At 40.2% G+C, this 20,195-nt stretch overlaps 1 protein-coding gene across 2 annotated transcripts in view; it reads left to right on the forward strand.

Moving 5' to 3' along the window:
• fkbp4 (FKBP prolyl isomerase 4) overlaps nucleotides 1-12,134 on the forward strand; it is a 37,807-nt gene extending 25,673 nt beyond the window's left edge. Inside the window, exons 7-10 of one of the 2 annotated variants that reach the window (XM_078568206.1) lie at nucleotides 23-106; nucleotides 5,978-6,163; nucleotides 7,773-8,009; nucleotides 11,815-12,134. In XM_078568206.1, the coding sequence (XP_078424332.1) occupies nucleotides 23-106; nucleotides 5,978-6,163; nucleotides 7,773-8,009; nucleotides 11,815-11,970 (663 nt within the window). In that variant the 3' untranslated portion in view covers nucleotides 11,971-12,134. The remainder of the gene's footprint in view (nucleotides 1-22; nucleotides 107-5,977; nucleotides 6,164-7,772; nucleotides 8,010-11,814) is intronic. The other variant, XM_078568207.1, reaches the window with a different exon arrangement.
• The last annotated feature ends 8,061 nt before the right edge of the window (nucleotides 12,135-20,195 follow it).

Here is a 20,195-nt window from a genome sequence, read left to right on the forward strand (position 1 = left end):
TTTTTTTTAAACATTTTATCAGGCAAAAGAGTCTTGGGAGATGAACATAGATGAAAAACTGGAACAGTCTGCCATTGTCAAAGAGAAGGGAACATTGTATTTCAAGGTAATACGATCACAGCTAAACAAGTTTTTCCTGTGTCTTGTTCAACATAAAAGGCCAATGTACTGTGGTTAACAAAGAGAAGGAGATGGAAGCATTACTTAATGTTCAATAGATTTTCTTTTCTCTGGTTGATGGTGTGCAGGTTTGCACACTGCAACCTCCCATAGCTGTTGATCTGTGTGAGTTGTCAACAGAGTACTTGTGACCTGCAGGCCTTGGCTGGTTCCACTGTGGATACAGTCACTCACTCATAATTTGGAGCAATATTTCAGCCAATATCTTTTGCAGTCGGAAAATACAGCCTCTGCCCCCTGCCTATCTATGCCACCATGATTAAGATCTGTGCAGGAAAACCTGGAGTGCTGTCTCTGGGATAATTTTACAGAACTTCCCTTGAGGGAAGGGCAGGACTGGCAGCTTAATATTCCAGGGTATAGAATCTTCAGGGGGATGGTGTAAAAAAGAAAAAGGAGGTGGCATTGCACTATTGATCAAGGAGTCAATTACTGCAGTAAGGAGGGATTGTATCTTAGAAGGTTCCTCAAATGAGGCCATATGGGTAGAACTTAAAAACAAAAAGAGGGCAATCACTTTACTGGGAGTGTACTACAGGCCTCCAAACAGTCGGGGAGATAAGAGTAGCAGATATGTAGGCAAATCTCAGGAGTGTAAAAATAATAGCAGGGGATTTCAACTTCCCCAATATTAACTGGGATAGTCTTAGTGTGAAAGGCTTAGAGGGGGCAGAATTCTTAAAAGTGCATCCAGGAGAGCTTTTTGAGCCAGTACATAGAAAGTCCTACAAGAGAAGGGGCAGTACTGAACCTAATCTTAGGGAATGAAGCCTGGTAAGTGGTAGAAGTGTCAGTGGGGGAGCATTTCAGGGATAGAAGGCAGCTCACCATCACCTTCTCAAGGGCAACTAGGGATGGGCAATAAATGCTGGCCCAGTCAGCGAAGCCCACATCCCATGAATGAAAAAAAATAGTGACCATAACCCTGTAAGATTTACGGTAGTTATGGAAAAAGACAAAGATAGACCGGAAATAAAGGCCCTGAATTGGGGGAAGGACGATTTCAATATGATAAGAGAGGATCTGGCCACAAGTGGACTGTGAGTAGCTACTTGTAGGAAAGTCTACATCAGATTAGTGGGAGTCATTCAAAAAGGAAATAGAGTTCAGGGTCATGTTCCCGTAAAGGTGAAGGGTAGGACCAACAAGTCCAGGGAACCCTGGGTATCAAGGGATATAGAGGATTGGATAAGGAAAAAAGGCTTATGGCAGATACAGAAGACTAAAAACAACGGAAGCCCTAGAGGAGCATAGAAGTATATGGGAGGGCGAATAATAATAATTAGGAGAGCTAAGAGGGGGCATGAAAAAATGCTGGCGGGCAAGATAAAGGAAAATCCCAAGGAAATTTATAATATATTATGGGCAAAATATATTATTGGCTGTCACCCAGCCAATTTTGTATCCGTGTTGTGTGGCACTTTATCAAATGCTCCTGGAAGTCCATGTACACTACATCAACGCCATTACCCACATCAACTTTCTCTGTTACCTCATCAAAAAACTCAAGAAAGTCTGTTAAAACACAACAAGAAATATGGTCCTGCTGTGCTGCACTTAGGCTGCGCAGCATCATAGACCCAAGAATTTTCATGCCAATATTTTTAAGTCAGAATAACAGCAACTAAATAATTTTATGGTAACAGTAATATTTCAGACTTGCTTTGTGAAGCAGGAGCTGTTAAGGTATTTCTGGCAGAGGGTGAGTACCTGAGAGATGGTAGAAAAAATCTTCAAAGCATCACCAATGATGAGAGTTGTGTAAATATATTGTGTGGTGGTCTGTATGCTTTTGGAGGGAAAAACCTACATTTTATATTGGAGTTATGGTCCCTTTAAGAACCAGGCTTCTGTGAAAGGGGATTTCTGGTAAAGTATCTAGCTTCTAGTAAATTGTTTTTCATTCATTCACAAGATGTAGGCTTCGCTGGCTGGGTCAGCATTTATTGCCCATCCCTAGTTACCTTTGAGAAGGTGGTGGTGAGCTGCCGCCTTGAACCGCTGCATTCCATGTGGTGTAGGTACACCCACAGTGCTGTGAGGGAGAGAGTTCCAGGATTTTGACCCAGCAACAGTGAAGGAACAGTGATATATTTCCAAGTCAGGGTGGTGAGTGACTTGAAAGGGAACTTCCAGATGGTGGTGTTCCTATCTATCTGCTGCCCTTGTCCTTCCAGGTGGTAGTGGTTGTGGGTTTGGAAAATGCTGTCTAAGGAGCCTTGGTGAATTCCTGCAGTGCATCTTGTAGACGGTACACACTGCTGCTACTGTGTGTCGGTGGTGGAAGGAGTGAATGTTTGTGGATGTGGTGCCAATCAAGCAGGCTGTTTTGTCATGGACGGTGTCAAACTTCTTAAGTGTTGTGGGACCTGCACTCATTTAGGCAAGTAGGGAGTATTCCATCACACTCCTGACTTGTGCCTTGTAGATGGCGGACAGACTTCGGGGAGTCAGGAGGTGAGTTACTTGTCTCAGGATTCCTAGCCTCTGACCTGCTCTTGTAGCCACACTATTTATATGACTAGTCCAGTTCAGTTTCTGGTCAGTGGTAACCCCCAGGATGTTGATAATGGGGAATTCTGTGATGGTAATGCCATTGAACATCAAGGGGCGATGGTTAGATTCTCTCTTGTTGGAGATGGTCATTGCCTGACACTTGTTTGGCACGAATGTTACTTGCCACTTGTCAGCCCAAGCCTGGATATTGTCCAGGCCTTGCTGCATTTGGACATGGACTTCTTCAGTATCTGAGGAGTGCCGAATGGTTCTGAACATCCCCACTTCTGACATTATGATGGAAGGAAAGTCATTGACAAAGCAGCTGAAGATGGTTGGGCTGAGGACACTACCCTAAGGAACTCCTGCAGTGATGTCCTGGAGTTGAGATGACTGACCTCCAACAACCACAACCATCTTCCTTTGTTCTAGGTATGACTCCAACCAGTGGAGAGTTTTCCCCCTGATTTCCATTGACTCCAGTTTTGCTAGTGCTCCTTGATGCCATCCTCAATCAAATGCGGCTTTGTTGTCAAGGACAGTCACTCTCAACTCACCTCTGGAGTTCAGCTCTTTTGTCCATGTTTGAACCAAGGCTGTAATGAGGTCAGGAGCTAAGTCATCCTAGCAGATCCAAACTAAGCATCAGTGAGCAGGTAATTTTAAGCAAGTGAAGCTTGATGGCACTATTGATGAACCCTTCCATTACTTTACTGATGACCGAGAGTAGACTGATGGGGTGGTAATTGGCAGGGTTGGATTTGTTTTGCATTTTGTGTACAGGACATACCTGGGAAATTTTCCACATAGCCAGGTAGATGCCAGTGTAGTAGCTGTACTGGAACAGTTTGGCTAGGGGCGCGGCAAGTTCTGGAGCACAAGTCTTAAGTACTATTGCTGGAATATTGTCAGGGCCCCAGCCTTTGCACTATCCAGTGCCTTCAGCCATTTCTTGATATCACGTGGAGTGAATTGAATTGGCTGAAGACTGGCATCTATGGTGCTAGAAACGTCCAGAGCAGGCCATCATGTGGCCACGTTGCCTGGGCGATAAACAATAGAATAGCACGGATAACCAGAAGTTAATTATAAGGATGAGTAGATTGTGGGTGTGGTTCTGTGTTCAGGCAGTTTTGTGTTTTGGTTTGAGTATAGAACAAGCTTGCTGCAGGAAACATCTCTTTTCAAGCAGGATTCAGTGAAGTCTTGCGTTTTGGCTGAATGAGTTTAAAACTCTCATCAACTGAAACTCCTAACCGTGAGTTTAATTTCTGGGGTAGCCAAGCTGACAAGGACGAGAGAGGGTTTCAGATGCAAGACTCCAGAGTTAGAATAATAGAACCCGGAGAGTTCTGACTCAAGGTGGATGCACTTAAGATGCTAACCTTGCCCGTGTTGAACAGGGAGTCTCCAACCATGGAGCAATTGGAGGAGATTTGAATGGACAGACTTCCCAGAAGTGGAAGGTTGAAGAAATCTTAACCCTTTTATAAGTCTTTGAAACAGCCCTTAGACCAAGTGGCTAAACTGCCTGATAATTATCTGACTTGAGTTATTGGGGGTGTAAGTCAAATGGGTGTAGAAATTTGATTTAAAAAGTGCATTTTAAATTATAAGTAACTGTTTATTGAACTTTTAATATCATTAAGATAAATTACTATTTAAGATAGTGTAGTTATTGGTATTTAGGTTATTTGATTTTGGTATAGAAAAATTATTTTGCTTTAAACTGCAAACCTAGTGGCTTTGTTCTTTTAGTAAATACCTGGGTTTTCGGATTCTTAAAAAAGACTAAACACATTACTGGTCTCTACCGATGATATAACAGTAGTTATGAACAGGACAATGTTTACATGATTATGTAGGACCTTGTTGTGATCCACACGTAGAGACCATTAACTTTAAGAAAGATGTTTGAATTTCTAGTGACTGGCTGGAAGGATCACACAAGATTTCAGGATTTAAGACTTCTACTGTAACAAGCTAAAAGCAACATTGACTAAATATTATTTCAGTAAGCAGCTTATACTTAAAAATACAGAAACGTTTCCTCATTTAACTTTTAAAACAATTGAAAATCTTCCCTCCATGGTTATACTTTTCTCTGTCCCTAAGTAGATACTTCATTCTCCAGGAGCCAGCCCAAAGCTAATCAGCTCCCCATGGCTTGATTCCCTTTACCTTTTTTGGGTAACTTCGAATCTCCGAACTGACTTTCACAGTGAAGGTTACCCTGGAGATTCCTTCCTCTAGCCAAATTTTGGCGAATCTTCCAGCCTAATTTAAATCGTCACGAAATTGGTCTCTTCAATCCAAGCGCAAGCTCCCACCCACATTCTACATGGTGAATACTAAAGACTCTCTCTCTCTCTCTCTCTCTGTCTATCTTTTTCTCTCTCTCACACTCTTGTCACTCAGAAAACCCTGTAGGCTGATACTTCAATGTATTGCTATGAAATCTTCCCCATCTCCTCTCAAGGCCCATCTCCATGGCAATATGAATCACATGGATCTTATATCCAGCTAGAAATACCAATTAGCTGCCCTCTACACTCTTTCCCCACCCCCCCCAAAAAAAACTCTATTCTACCTTGGAATTAAATTGACAGTTTAAAGTATAACCGATTATAAAACCTGATATTCGTAACACCACCCTGCAAGACTTCACAGTTGCTCGTGCCATTGTCTACAGATGTGAACATGGGAACATTCATTCCAGTAAGTGTAGGCAGATTGCCAAATAAAACTTGAAACTAGGATTTCAGAATTTATAAATATGGACGTGTGTACAGAAAAAACAGAGAGAGAGAGAGACACAGTCTCTAGTATTCACCACGCAGAATGTGGGTGGGAGCTTGCCCAACCAATTTCGTGACAATTTCAATCAGGCTGGAAGATTCACCTAAATTTGGCTAGAGGAAGGAATCTCCAGGGAAACCTTCACTGTGAAAGTCAGTTCGGGGATTCATATTTCACTTAAATATAGTAACATTCGCCACAAACTTTATCCATTTCCATGTGCAATATAACATCTTGATACTTGATAAGTGATTTAATAATGGTTATCTGTTAAGAATTGCATCTGGACTTTAATAATTTATAATGTGTATCAAAATATTTAGCTTGTACTGATTTCCTGTGAGTGATCATAGAAAGTCGGTAGTTATCTGTAAGTATTGGCAAAGCAGTGATGATTGAAGCAGCGTGGGGAGTTGCATCCTACAGTTCTTAGTCACTGAGAATTATTTTATTCGTTCTTCTTGTAACTGCATGATTCATGTAACTTAGTTATTGTTGCCAGGTGGGCAAGTATAAGCAGGCCACCATCCACTACAAGAAAATTGTTTCTTGGCTGGAACATGAGAGCGGACTAACTGAAGAAAACCTAAAGCAATCCAATGCATTGAGGCTAGCAGCCCATCTCAACCTTGCCATGTGCTACATCAAAATGGATGAGAATTTGCAAGCTGTAGAGAATTGTGAAAAGGTAAGGAGCTTCACATACAAATCATCAATTGTAAAGATGAATGGCATATGAGTTCTCATAATAACTCAGTTACTGTATCAATTTTGATGTGGAACTAAGTTTCCAAATTAGAAAGGCCTTGTATACAATCCATTATTTGTGCTATGTTACCTAAACATATAGAAGGACCACATTTGCCTTCATGTCTCAGACCTAGTGTGTAAAGGAGTTCCAGATCCTGATTGCTAGTCAGTGGCACTTGCTAGAAATTGGTTGTTTGATTTTGAGGTGAGATGTACATCTGGCTTGTATCTTTCTTGCAGTTACTCTCTAACTTCTATATGACACCTTGGCACAGTACTTGAGGATCCCAGTGAACACCCTATCTGTTATTGCCTTATGAGAACTGAGGAGAAATATTTGGGGGTTCAATAAGGCATATTGTTACATAGGATAGTGTTGGATAGTCCTTGAACCATAATAAAGCTGCCCATAACTTGACAATGTCAGTTCCCTTTGAGAAATTGAATTGTCATTTTTGGTGCAGAGTTGTGGGAGTTTGTAACGTATGTGCCTAGCGGTGCCCCATAGTAACCTGTGCTGGGAGTCTGAGTTATTCACCATATTTATTAAAAACTTAGATGATGGGATTAAAAAGTCACATATCCAAGTTTACAATGACATTAAGGTGGCATTATGTATAAGCAGTGGAGATGAAAGCATAACATTTCAAAAAGCTAATGCTTGATTAAGTGAGAGGGCAAAACCGTGGCAAATGAATATCAGTATAGGCAAATTTCAGGTAATCCACTTTAGCCCTAAAAAAAAAAGGTCAAGAGTACTTTCTAAATATGAAAGGCTACAAGCATTGAAAGTTTAAAGTATTTTAGGGGTCCATGTACATAGATCATTAAAATGGCATGAACAGGTACAGAAATTAATTAGAAAAGCAAAATGAATGCTGAGCTTGATACCTAGAGGACCAGAATACAGGGGGCTAGAAATCCTGCTTCAGCAATGCAAAGCCCTGATTAGACCACGCATTGAGTACTGTGAGCAGTTCTGAGCACCACACCTTAGAAAGGATATATGGCCTTTGTGGGAGTGCCATGTAGATTTACCAGAACAATATCTGGACTCCCAAGTGTTAAATTACAAGGAGAGATCACACAAACTAGGGTTGTGTTCCATGGAATTTAGATGATAAAGGGTGATTCGATTGATTTTGAGATATTATGAGGAATTGGTAGAGCAGATAGAGAGAAACTCATTCAGCTGGTTGGGGTTTCCAGGACTCTGGAATATGGCCTGAGGTTTGGAGCCACACCTTTTAGAAGTGAAGTCAGGAAACACTTCTACATGCAAAGGCTGGTAGCAGTGAAACTCTCTTCTGCAAAATGGCTGTTGATGCCAGGTCAGTACTTAATTTTAAATCAGAGGTGGGGCAAAGGTGGGTATATGGAATTAGGTCACAGATCAGCATGATTTCAGTAAATGGTGAAGCAGGCTTGAGGGGCTAAATGGCCTGCTCCTGTTCCTGTGTTTCATATCTGATTTGAGATCGCTTGATAGGAAAACAGAGGTGATGATGCTTCTAAAATGAATGCTTAAGCTTCTGCTTTTATTTCAGGCATTAGAGCTAGATGCAAACAATGAAAAGGCCCTTTTCAGAATGGGTGAGGCAAGACTCGCAATGAACGATTATGAACTGGCAAAAGAAAACTTCCAAAAGCTTGTGCAGCTTTACCCCAACAAAGCAGCCAAAGTCCAGATTGGAATCTGTCAGAAGAAAATAAGAGAGCAATTGGATCTGGAGAAAAAGATCTATGCTAAAATGTTCCCAAAATTTGCAGATACCAGTGCCAAGGTAAGTGTTGAGTTAGCAAACATTGATTCTTTAAAGGGGGAAAATTATACTGTAAGCATTGGAACTTTTAAAAACATAACTAAGCCAAGAAACCACCTCCTCTTAATTGATCTCATAACCCCTTCCATGTCCAAGAATGCATCTAAATGCCTCTTGAACTAATTTGCACTGTATCTTCAGTGGCAACCTGGTAACATCACACAAATATATTACCTTTTGGATGGAAAGAAGATCCAATTAATTCTAAAACTTGTGAATTTATATCCTGTTTCACTTCATTATAGTGAATAATTTGCTTGGATCACACGAGTTGTATTTGTAACCTTAAAAGATTATTAGGATCGTTTCAATTTTTAAAAAATAAAACGAAGCCCAACCTCCAATTTTTTCTCATAACATAAATTCCTAATATCAAGAATCACCTTTTGTTGCTTGTCTGTGGGTCACCTTGAAGGTAATATTCTTCATACGATTAGATGATTAGAACTGCTCACAATATTCCAGATAGGATCTGACTAATGCCTTACACAGCAATATTTTATTTTTCTTTAGTATCTCTCTGGGAATCCAATCTGTATCGTGATTTGCCTTTTCTACTTCAGATATTAAATGCTTATTATTTTATAGATTTATTCACTTTGTTTCTCAATTGGCAATCTGCATTCCTGTTTCTTGAATGTTTTTCTATCTCTTAATTATTTGTTCCAAAATAAGTTGTTTGGTGCTTGTCCACGTTGTTCTGAATCTGTTACGTGCTGGCTGAGAAATCTTTCTGATCTGGTTGTATTTCTCTTTATTTATTCTGCGTTCTATTTTGGTCCATATTTTGTGAAATTTAAAATTTTGCTTTCCCACTCCCAAGTAATTAATAGAAATATATTAAATGACATATAGATCCCAAGCTTGATCACTTGATCCCATTTAAAAACTTTTTTTCCAGCCTGAAAATTTCCCATTTATGGCCATCTATTTTCCAGCAAATTTTTACGTGAACACCATATTTGAGATTACCAATTGAAGTGGCTGATATTTGGATTTTAGGGAGGTGGTTTTGAGCATTTTGCCATTTGCACCTTGCTTTTAAGTTTTGTATATTTTTCCAAACGTGAAAGTGAGAAAAATATGTCTCATTGTACAGCCTGGAGAGTAATTAAAACAGGCGGGCCTTGGAGCAGAGTCTGAGATGGAGGGTTAACTTCTACTCTCTCAGTTGAATATTTTAAGATTTTAATTCTGCTGAATATGCTTTTATTCTTCATACCAGAAATAAAGATCTTCACAAGAATATATCAGCAACCCAACATTGCATACATTATTTAAGTTCACACAATGTTTATCAGTAGAAACACTAGTTTCAAAATGTTGCCTGGAGGAGCGGAAACGTTACTTTAATCTGAAAACTGGGAGCATTAACCATATATTACCTGCTCAAATGTGACTTCTCATTTTAGCCAATAATTGATGATGTGGATTGTTGCCCACTGTTTAATGATGTCTTCAAAAAAATTCAAGCAGGCTAGCTAAACATGACCTTTTCCTCAGAGTTCACTAACTGACCTTGTTTTTGGCCACCAGATGTCTTAAAATCATAAACTTGCAGATGTCAAGCTACTTCTTGACTATTGTTGTGTTAGTTTATGAGGCGCATCTGTAACGGAATATAGTATGGCATTTTTAGTAATTATGTATACAACACGTGCTCAGAAGGAATGACTTGTTGCTCAATGGGAATGAGGGGGAAGACTGAGGGAAGGAGGTAACAAAATACAGAGGAAATAAGGTGGGAATGTTAATTTGTAGGCACTCTGGAATGAGAAAAGATCGTTTAACTCAATAAGCAATCTATTTGGCTTCCTTTCATACCTTCTCATTTCATTCTTCTATGCGCAAGGCATTTGTTAATAATGGATGTAGCCAGTGGTATGCAGATGAAGATTTTTTTCTCAGGCATATATAGGGCAATTGCTGACCTGACAAATCAGGTCATTCAAGCTTTGAGAGTTTGTACTTTGTTCTATTTGTTGCATATACAATTGCACCCCTCCTCTTCCCTGAGCCCATTTTATACCGCACGCTGCAAAATGACACTTGATTAGCTTATTCTCCATCTCCCCCATGAAGCCATGAACTCCTTGCTTGTATATAGTTTAATGGTCACTGCCATCATACGGCACTGATCCAAGTGTCACTCAACACATAACAAGAGGGTGGGTCAACAGTTTATTCAAACAAGTGGAGAACTTGACAAGCTCAGAAAGTCCATTCAAGCAAACTCTTAGCAAGGGCTTGTGAACAGGACTGGAATTCTAACTGAGTTTTCTTGTCCCCCTAGCCGCCAGCTGTGCAGAAGACAGTTGTTAGGCTCTTACTGCTGCCCTTGCTAATTCAGCACAGAGTAGGAATTGAATTTTGGAGATTCCTTAGTTTTGTACAGTTCATCCCTAGATAAACATTTTAATGTAATATTGAATCAATTAGACAGCATGTTTAATCCCTGGTTGATACTCACTTGGCATCCATGTCCCTGAATTAGGGAGGTTGGGGGAAATGAACCTGAGTTCCCACAGCTGAGTGCAACTTGGCGATCTTTTCTAGAAAATGGATGTATATTGATGCACAGTGAGGTGAAAATTAGACTCTGCTGTAATATACCCACCCCACACTTTTAACACCCGTTTGGTTTATATAAAAATTATAATTTTGATATTGAAGCATTGAATATACGGAATATATATTTGGATTTATACCCCAGTGTAAGTCATAAATGAGGGAGAATATTTAAGAAGGCAAAAAGTGGATCAAAGTGGAGCAATAAGGTATAGCCATAAAGCTGAACCTTTTTTTCTGTGAAGCAGTCTGTCACTAGGTATGCAATGAAGGACGTGGCCAAGGGCTAAGCCTTTCAAAAACCAAGTAACATCAAAACTTCCTATTAGCTTTCCTATTCTTAACGTAAAGTTTTTGGCTGCATCTATTGATGCTACATTAGGAGGAAGCACTTCCTACACATGCAGATGCAGTCGGTGATGATGGTCAGCGATATCCTGCCTGGCTTGATTAGGGAATTGGTTCTCTAATTCTTTAAAGATAAAATAAAAAGTAAATGTAGAAGAAATAAGAGTGAGGTGGAATTACATTTTAAAATAATGATGTATGAAAGCTATAACAATAACAAATGAATATTAGAATGAATCCTATCAACCTTAGAGCTAGTACTGGGAAAGAGGGATCTCAGGCTTTCAATTTATCATCATCCAATAAATTAGTAAAAAGACAATGAAAATTTATTTTGAATAAAATTTTTTGAAGAAAAGATCTGTCTCGAACCCATGGCCCTGGGATTAAGAGTCCCATTATCACAAATTCAGCTTGCTGGGGTGCATAGGCACACTGCCTTTCCAACTTGGTCACCGACTCTATAAAGCTTTGTGCATTTCACAAATCAACTATTTGCTATTTAAACATCTTTATGTACCAGTTCAATGTTTGGAAGGTGATGAAAGCTATTGGTTTTCTTTCACTGTTGATATCAAATCCAGAACTCAGGACCAATATAGCAAACTTTTAACTCCTTAGTTAGCTTCAGTGCTAACATGATCATGTAGTTATGCTGTTAAGGTGGGGAGAACTAATTTTCAACCAGAATACCCAATAAATTAGAAGAAAAAAAATTGTTAAAATGTTACAGTTGACATCAACAGCTGCAGTGTGGGTCGAGCACATGTGCAACTGTTCCTGGTCACTGGTCAGTATCAGGAGTTACAGTGAAAGTTCTTTCTTAAAATAATTTATAACTGTATTTTAGCAGAAAGAGGTTCTCAAAACAAAATCTGAAAAGGAAGCTGCTGTCGTGATAACAGAGGAAGAAGAGAATAAGGAGAACCTAGATGAAGGTGGCAAAGGAGAACCCATGGAAACGGAAACCATTCACAAGTCTCAGGAATTGGATGCTACAGCATGAGTGATGTGGATTTTGAAGCTGCATTACTTGTTTGATTTATTTTTTTAAAGCTTTGTTATAGTACAGTATCCCGTGTGTATTATTAATGCACCAGTTAAGAGTTTTACGTACTTACTCACCTGAGTCACACAAGCTATTTAAATAAAAAAGACCACACATGCTGGAATTGCTGAGTTTCTAAGTCACACTGGATTGGCAGCAGTCAGTTTTTATGGCCTGCCTATGGCACTGCTGTGATATTGTTAAATGACAATTGAGATGAGCCCGCTTTTGAGAACATGTAGGAAATAGAAACTGGAATGAGCAGCTGGTAGCTCTGAATTATTCTAACTTGAAGAAATAAAAGTGATTTATTTTTAATCCCTTGCAAGGGAATGTATCCCTCCTCCTGCATCCTTCCACTTTCCTCCCTCTTGCCCCAACACAGACACACACTGCTTTTTTTATAATGAATGGTCTACTGTGATAAATTTCATATGCTTATAGGAGGTACCTGAGAATTGACAGATCTGTGTGACGTGTTCCTGGAACTTGGGTAAAGATGTGTTGGTACTGTTACTGCTGTCCTTCTGAGATGTGTTTATTTTAAAGTGAAGAACTTTGTTTTGCTGTTTGTAACTTATGTATAAGTATCAGCAGGTAATGCAGCTTTATTGTAGACTTACTGTATTCCACAGAATGGCACCTTTTTGTTTTTACATATTGACGATTATTGCGTGTCCTTCATCAAATTGACAAATATGGAAAGAGATGGTCTAAAACTTCTAGCATTGAAAGGCCATTCAATGGTCCAACTGGTCGATGCCAATGTTTGTTTCACATGAGCCTCTCTCTCTGCACCCCCCCCCAAAACCACCTACTAGATCAAAGCCTATTAACATCTCCTCCTATTCACTTCTCCCTCATGTTCTTATTTAGCTTCGCCCTAAATGCTGCAATTCTATGTGGTATTAAGTTCCACACTCTAACCACTTAAGTTCCTTATTGAATTTATTAGTTTCTATCTTAGATATATAACACAGTTTTGGATTACCCGTAAGTAGAAACATCCTCTCTCGGTCTACCCTTTGGAACTCTTGATAATTCCAAAACGGTCTACTAGATGACCCTTTTCTAGAAAAGAGAGCCTCTATTTGTGTGTCTTTCCTGTTACTCAAAACATAACCCTTGTATCATTCTTGTAAATCTTTCTTGCACCTTCTGCAGTGCCTCCATGTACTTCATAAGTATATTATGTTCAGCAAGTCTTTGCTCCACCCAAATTCCCCCATAATGTGGTGAGAGAAGAGATCTGCCACACATATTTTCAGAATTCCCGACTCCCTTTAGTAGTATTTAATTCAAGAAATTCTGACCAGTTAGACACAGGCCGCCTTCACACCAATGCCACATCCCTCATGAGTTTATATGGCTTAATCTACCCCAACGATTGTGCACTTAGGTCACCTTGGTTAATCCACCCTGGGTTTAGCTCAGAGTAAGGTTTAAATGATTTATGATTGTCATGAGGTTGATCCTGATTTGTTTTTTCTCCCCCTCCATTTCTGCTCACTTTGACACTTTGAGTCAATCTTACCAAATTGTTTAATTAGTTAAACTATTTTATGTTTTGACAAAGTCTAGCCCGATGATGGTCACCAGATTTACACCACTGTCTATAAATGAGGTTTTTTTTTGGTTCAAATTTTTCTTGATAGGTAGCGCCTTGCAGTGCCATCTGTCCCTGGGGAATCGACGTGGTCTGAGTAATTTTGCTTAAAGTGGTGCTATGTGATCAAACTCCCTTTCCCTCCCCCCATAGACTCCTATTTACTAACCAGATTTGCACAACTCATTTGATTTCCCTCCCAAGCTTTGACACTATAACATAGTATTTCCTCTAGTATCCCTAGTACACCAAAAATTACCCACACAATAATTATTTACATCCCATAGAAATTAAGTGTCCTGTTGCCTTCTGATTTATTTTGACTTCCTTGGATCTCAGCTTTTCCTTATTTATAACTGATGGTTTTAACACACACTCAATCTAATTCAAAGCCAGTGCTCTCAAAACCACTAGAATTGATTTCTATACATTGCCCATCCAAAAATTAAAGACGGTATTACTTAGGTTGTACAATTATTTAATAAAACTTTAATCTGGCTTAATGTCAACAAAATTTAAAGAGCAAAATTATATAATGAGTAAAAGTGAATGGAACTATTGCCTGTTTTGCACAAGCTAAAATTACCCGCATTAAGTGTAAAACTGTTCTTGGTGAGATTTTTTTCTAGCATTGAAATTTAATTGATTTAAATTCCATGGTGTTTTTTGTTCAAAATCAAACCCAAAGAACCCTACTTCATTAAAAATGTACAAAGCTATAGATGTAAATTCTAGAATTTCAGTTTTACAATTCCCAAGTTTTTACCATTGATAACTGCTACAGGCTTTGTCTTGCTGCTAAGTCACATAAAAGGCTTATGTGCTTTGTTTCGGGACACTCTTCAATGGGCCATCATTTCGAGTCTGCAAGAAAGGGGATGTGGTTCCAGTTCTATGCAATACAGTAACATATGTCTTTAGTGCTTGACCACCTGGTGGAAAAAGTGTCTAAGATTTGCATCTAGTACTACTATGTTTTCCAGCTTGACTTACAACCAAAAGGTGATTGTATGTATGTAAATACTTTTTGTTTTGTTTGAGGGCAGCATAGGAGTAAAACCAATAATAAAAATTCAGGAACTTAAAATACTCCATACTGTTCTAAGGCTCCCACGCACCAAAGGAACTCTTGTATGCACAGGAAAACACAGTATTTGCCCTAGACTTCAGCAGTAGGTCATCTCTATTGTTGATCCAGATTCATCTCTGCAGAAATGATCATTCTTTTTCAGGACAGCCCACGGTACATTGTATGGAGGATTGGTGATTTTCTCTATGTTAACTGAATAATTAGGTGTGAAGCAGACTCGTCACTTGCTGCCTCTTTTTATATTAAAGCTGTTTAGCTTTTGCCCATGCATAAGAAAATAATTCCTTGATAAGGTGGTTCTTTCATGGGACATCAGGGTTAAGGTGCTTGACCAGACTAAGTGATACTTGAGACTTTCCAAGGATGACCAAGGATTTTCCTTGGAAGGCATGCACTACTGGAGGGGTGGAACAGGACCTCTACCCATACTTTAAAACTATAGCAGTGGCCCAGATTAATTTTCCTAGGCCAGGGCACATATATAGTGAGATCTTTGCCAGTGCTGCCTGGGAAAATGCAATGGCACTCTAGTGAATCACCACTTGTAGCACTTCTGCACACAGTTCCCAAGAGCAGCTGCAGGCTTGGAAGTTGTGTCTTCCTGGGTTCCATCTCCCTGTTATCATTTATATACAAAGGGGCAGGTAAGCAGTCGGCCACCTTGCCTCTTGGGGTGGAAAATGGGAATGCTGGTAAAAGCAAGAATGTGGCAGGAGGTCATCTTGCCCAACTTCCTATTCTGCCTGATTTTGAGAGTATAGCCAAGGAAAATCCAGCACCAGGCCTTCAAATTAGAGACATTGCTGCTTATAGTATGGTGGCTTCTAACACTAATATTTTATTCATCCTAACCTTATTAAACCAAACTCTGGTTGTGAGTATGTTGTCCAGTGGTTTTACCAGCTTACATTAACATCATAACTTCTGACTGCATGGTTTAGGCAGATGGAATGGAATTCATTTCATAAATTTTCAAATATTTATAAAAGTAAATTCCAGTCTTGTTTTGCTCTGCTGAACGGTTGCTAAGCAGCTATCATTAAAACAAGACAATCACTTTGCCATAGGATAATAGAAACCAGCATAGAAGGACATTTTGGCCAATCCTGCTGGTGATGGCTTTTAATTTATAGCCATCTGCTCTAATCTGTACTGTTTCCTTTTAATGTTTTCTTTTGTGAGTTCATTTTCTGATCTCACCACAGCGTAATTCATTGCATTAAAGCTGCTCTGGTTAAACTTACTTGGAAGTATATTATGAGATACTAGTGGATAAATGCTCATCATAATCATCTGAAATGACACTCTACTGTTGGGGACTGGGCTAGATTTTCATTGTGTTCCCCACACACAAAACTAGCATTACAGATTAACCAATGAATGTGAATCTGGTTTCTATAAAATGGCCACTTACAATGTTGATTGTGTGCCCTGATGACAAGTTGAAATCTGTCTCTTGAATTATTTAAGAATATATGGGTTCAGCTTTCACTGAAATTGCTTAGAGAACTTCCACACAAATGTGTCAAAACTTTATTTGCTAAAGTCCTGCAGTGTAATTTTAGTGTCCTAAATGTCTTTACTATTGAATAAAAGACAAGGAAAAGAATTTGATAGGCTGCAGACTCTAGCACTTGCACTGTAAAGTGAATAATGTGCTCCTGTGCTGCTCTGGCTGTTTGCTTCTATCAGCTGCTGAACATGTTCAGTACACATCAAGTCAAAGGAAACCATTAATTTTTGCGTGCTTATTAGTTTTAAGTGCCAACTTTGAAAACTAGTAAAAGCTAACCATTCAAAATAATTATCCTGATTTAAATTGTGGGGATAACCAAAATTGCTTCATTTTAAGTGTATGAAATACCTAAAAAGGAAATCTCATAAAGAGCAAGTTTTCCTCCTTCATGCCACCTATGGTGTATTATAGTTCACTCGGAGTTGTGAATTTGCTGTGGCAACATGTACTATTTTTTACATGCATGTTGTAGTCTGGGGTGTAGTGATGGCAGAGGCTTCAACATTCTTTCCGAAGTGTTATGTCTATACCTGTCACTTGCTATATACATTTCCTATTCCTAGATGGCAGCCTTGTCCACATCCTAATTTCTACCAGGTCCTATGAGGTGGTGAAATATTTTTTCTATTGTACAGACATTTAAAGGCTTGAAGTGAGGAATTTGGATCTGATTGCTCATGTTTTAAGTCCATTTAAAGCAGTTAAAATTTGACAGTTATTCTCTATGAGGTAACTCAAATTACTATTGTGAATTTGGTCCAGCAAAATAATGTAAAATGTCCTCTACTTAAACTGAGACTAGTATTGAATGCCTAGATATAGTGAACCAAAACTTATGGTATTAGTAAACTTAATGATCTCTCTACAGCTGCAAACTTTCACAGCAGGAAAATGTGGCCCTCTCAACAATCCAACATGTTGAAAATTAGAAGTTTAGGAGTAATGAGTCAGTGCTTTTTTAACTTAAAGCATGATAAGAGTTGTGTAAAATCAATTAAAGCAGAAATATAAAGGACTGAAGGAGCAGTTGGATGATAGAAATAAGAGATTAAGAATGAGAGAGGAAACTTGGTTAATCCAAAAATGTGCATTTATATAGCACCTCCACTTCATAATATACAAGAACACTTCAAAGTCAATTATTTTAAGTCATTGTTATATTGACAAATGTGGAAGCCAATTTGCAAAATGTCTCAGCAGATAAATGGCTGTTAATATACTTCCTTGTTGGTGCTGTTGTCTGGCACACTGACCTCTGCCTCGCAGAGGCTGAGCGTCAACTCACAGACACTTCCTCCTACATCCCCCTGGACCATGACCCCACCACTGAACATCAAACCATTGTTTCCAGGACTGTCACTGACCTCATCTCCTCTGCAAATCTTGCTTCCACAGCTTCCAACCTCATAGTCTCCCAACCTCGGACGGCCCGCTTCTACCTCCTACCCAAAATCCACAAAGAGGACTGTCCCGGCAGACCGATCGTGTCAGCCTGTTCCTGCCCCACGGAACTCATTTCTTGCTATCTTGACTCCATTCCCTCTCCCCATGTCCAGTCTCTTTCCACCTATGTCCGTGATTCCTCTGACACCCTACATCATATCAACAATTTCCAGTTCCCTGGCCCCAACCGCCGCCTCTTCATGGATGCCCAATCCCTCTACACCTCCATCCCCCACCAGGATGGTCTGATCGCTCCGTTTCTTCCTCAAACAGAGGCCCGAACAATCCCCATCCACCACTAGTCTCCGTCTGGCTGAACTTGTTCTCACACTGAACAATTTTTCCTTAAACTCCCCTCACTTCCTCCATTGGTGTGGCTATGGGTACCCGCATGGGCTCCAGTTATGCCTGTCTCTATGGAGTATGTGGAACATTCCTTGTTCCAGTCCTACTCCAGCCCCCTCCCACAACTCTTTCTCCGGTACATCGATGATTACTTCAGTGCTGCTTCGTGCTCTCGTCTGGACCTGGAAAAATTTATTAATTTTGCTTCCAATTTCCACCCCTCCATCATTTTCACATGGTCCATCTCTGACGTGTCCCTTACCTTCCTTGACCTCTCTGTCTCAATTTCTGGTGATAGACTGTCCACCAATATTCATTACAAGCCTACCGACTCCCACAGCTACCTCAACTACAGCTCCTCACACCCCGCTTCCTGTAAGGAGTCCATCCCATTCTCAGTTTCTTCGCCTCCGTTGCATCTGTTCTGATAATGCCACTTTCAAAAACAGTTCTTCTGACATGTCTTCCTTCTTCCTTAACCGAAGCTTTCCACCCACGATGGTTGACAGGGCCCTCAACCGTGTCCAGCCCATCTCCCGCGCAACCGCCCTCACACCTTCCTCTCCCTCCCAGAACCATGATAGTGTCCCCCTTGTCCTCACTTATCACCCCACCAACCTCCGCATTCAAAGGATCATCCTCCACCATTTCAGCCAACTCCAGCATGATGCCACCACCAAACACATCTTCCCTTCACCCCCCCCGGCAGCATTCCGGAGGGATCGTTCCCTCCGGGACACCCTGGTCCACTCCTCCATCACCCCCTACACCTCAACCCCCTCCCACGGCATCTTCCCATGCAACCGCAGAAGGTGCAACACCTGCCCCTTCCCCTCTCCTCACCGTCCAAGGGCCCAAACACTCCTTTCAAGTGAAGCAGCATTTCACTTGCACTTCCCTCAATTTAGTCTACTGCATTCGCTGCTCCCAATGCGGTTTCCTCTACATTGGAGAGACCAAATGCAGACTGGGTGACCGCTTTGCGGAACACCTTCGGTCTGTCCGCAAGCATGACCCAGACCTCCCTGTCACTTGCCATCAACACTCCACCCTGCTCTCATGCCCACATGTCCATCTTTGACCTGCTGCATTGTTCCAGTGAAGCTCAACGTAAACTGGAGGGACAGCACCTCATCTTCCGACTAGGCACTTTACAGCCTTCCAGACTGAATATTGAGTTCAACAATTTTAGATCATGAACTCTCTCCTCCATCCCCACCCCCTTTCCGATCCCCCTTTTTTCCAATAATTTATATAGATTTTTCTTTTCCCACCTATTTCCATTATTTTTAAATGTATTTCCATCCATTGTTTTATCCTTGCCTTTTAGCCTATTTCGATACCCCCTCAACCCCACCCCACCCCCACTAGGGCTATCTATCTCTATTATCACATTCCTTAGATAATATCACCAGCTTCAACACCTCTTTGTCCTTTTATCTATGACATCTTTTGGTTATCTCCACCTATCACTGGCCCTCTATCCAGCTCTACTTGTCCAACCCACCCCCCTTAAGCCAGCTTATATTTCACCTCTTTTCTATTTTTCCTTAGTTCTGTTGAAGAGTCAAACGGACTCGAAACGTTAACTGTGTTCCTCTCCGCAGATGCTGTCAGACCTGCTGAGTTTTTCCAGGTATTTTTGTTTTTGTTTTGGATTTCCAGCATCTGCAGTTTTTTGCTTTTATCCTAATATATTTCCTTTGTTGGCCAGGACACTGGGAGAAACTCCATTGTTCTTCAAATACTGCCATGAGATCATTTACATCTGTCTGAATACATAGAGCTTCAATTTAACATTTTATCCAAAAAACAGAACCTGTAGCAGTGCAGTTCCCCTTCAGTAGCGTAGTCGCAGATCTGGTTACAGCACAGGCTTCTTTGCATACTGCTGACATAAAACTCCAATAAAGTTTAACTTAGTTCCTGAAGTTTCTCCGTGTAGAATCTCCATCACCATTTGCAATGCTGGCAGCTGTCAAGTCTGCTCATATGGACATTTCTAGTCTCAACTTTTTAATGGTCCTGCTTAAGCTTTTTTAGCTTCACAAACTGGGTAAGACAATAAACAGGCTGTACCTAATACAGCTGATGTACTGACACTGTTACCTTGCTTCACATCTTTGCATTGTTTACTATTTATAACCAATGGTCTAACTTTATGCCAATGCCCTTATAAAGAC

The sequence above is a fragment of the Cetorhinus maximus genome, chromosome 22 (assembly GCF_964194155.1).
Source record: "Cetorhinus maximus chromosome 22, sCetMax3.hap1.1, whole genome shotgun sequence".
NCBI classification, from domain to species: Eukaryota; Metazoa; Chordata; class Chondrichthyes; order Lamniformes; family Cetorhinidae; genus Cetorhinus; species Cetorhinus maximus.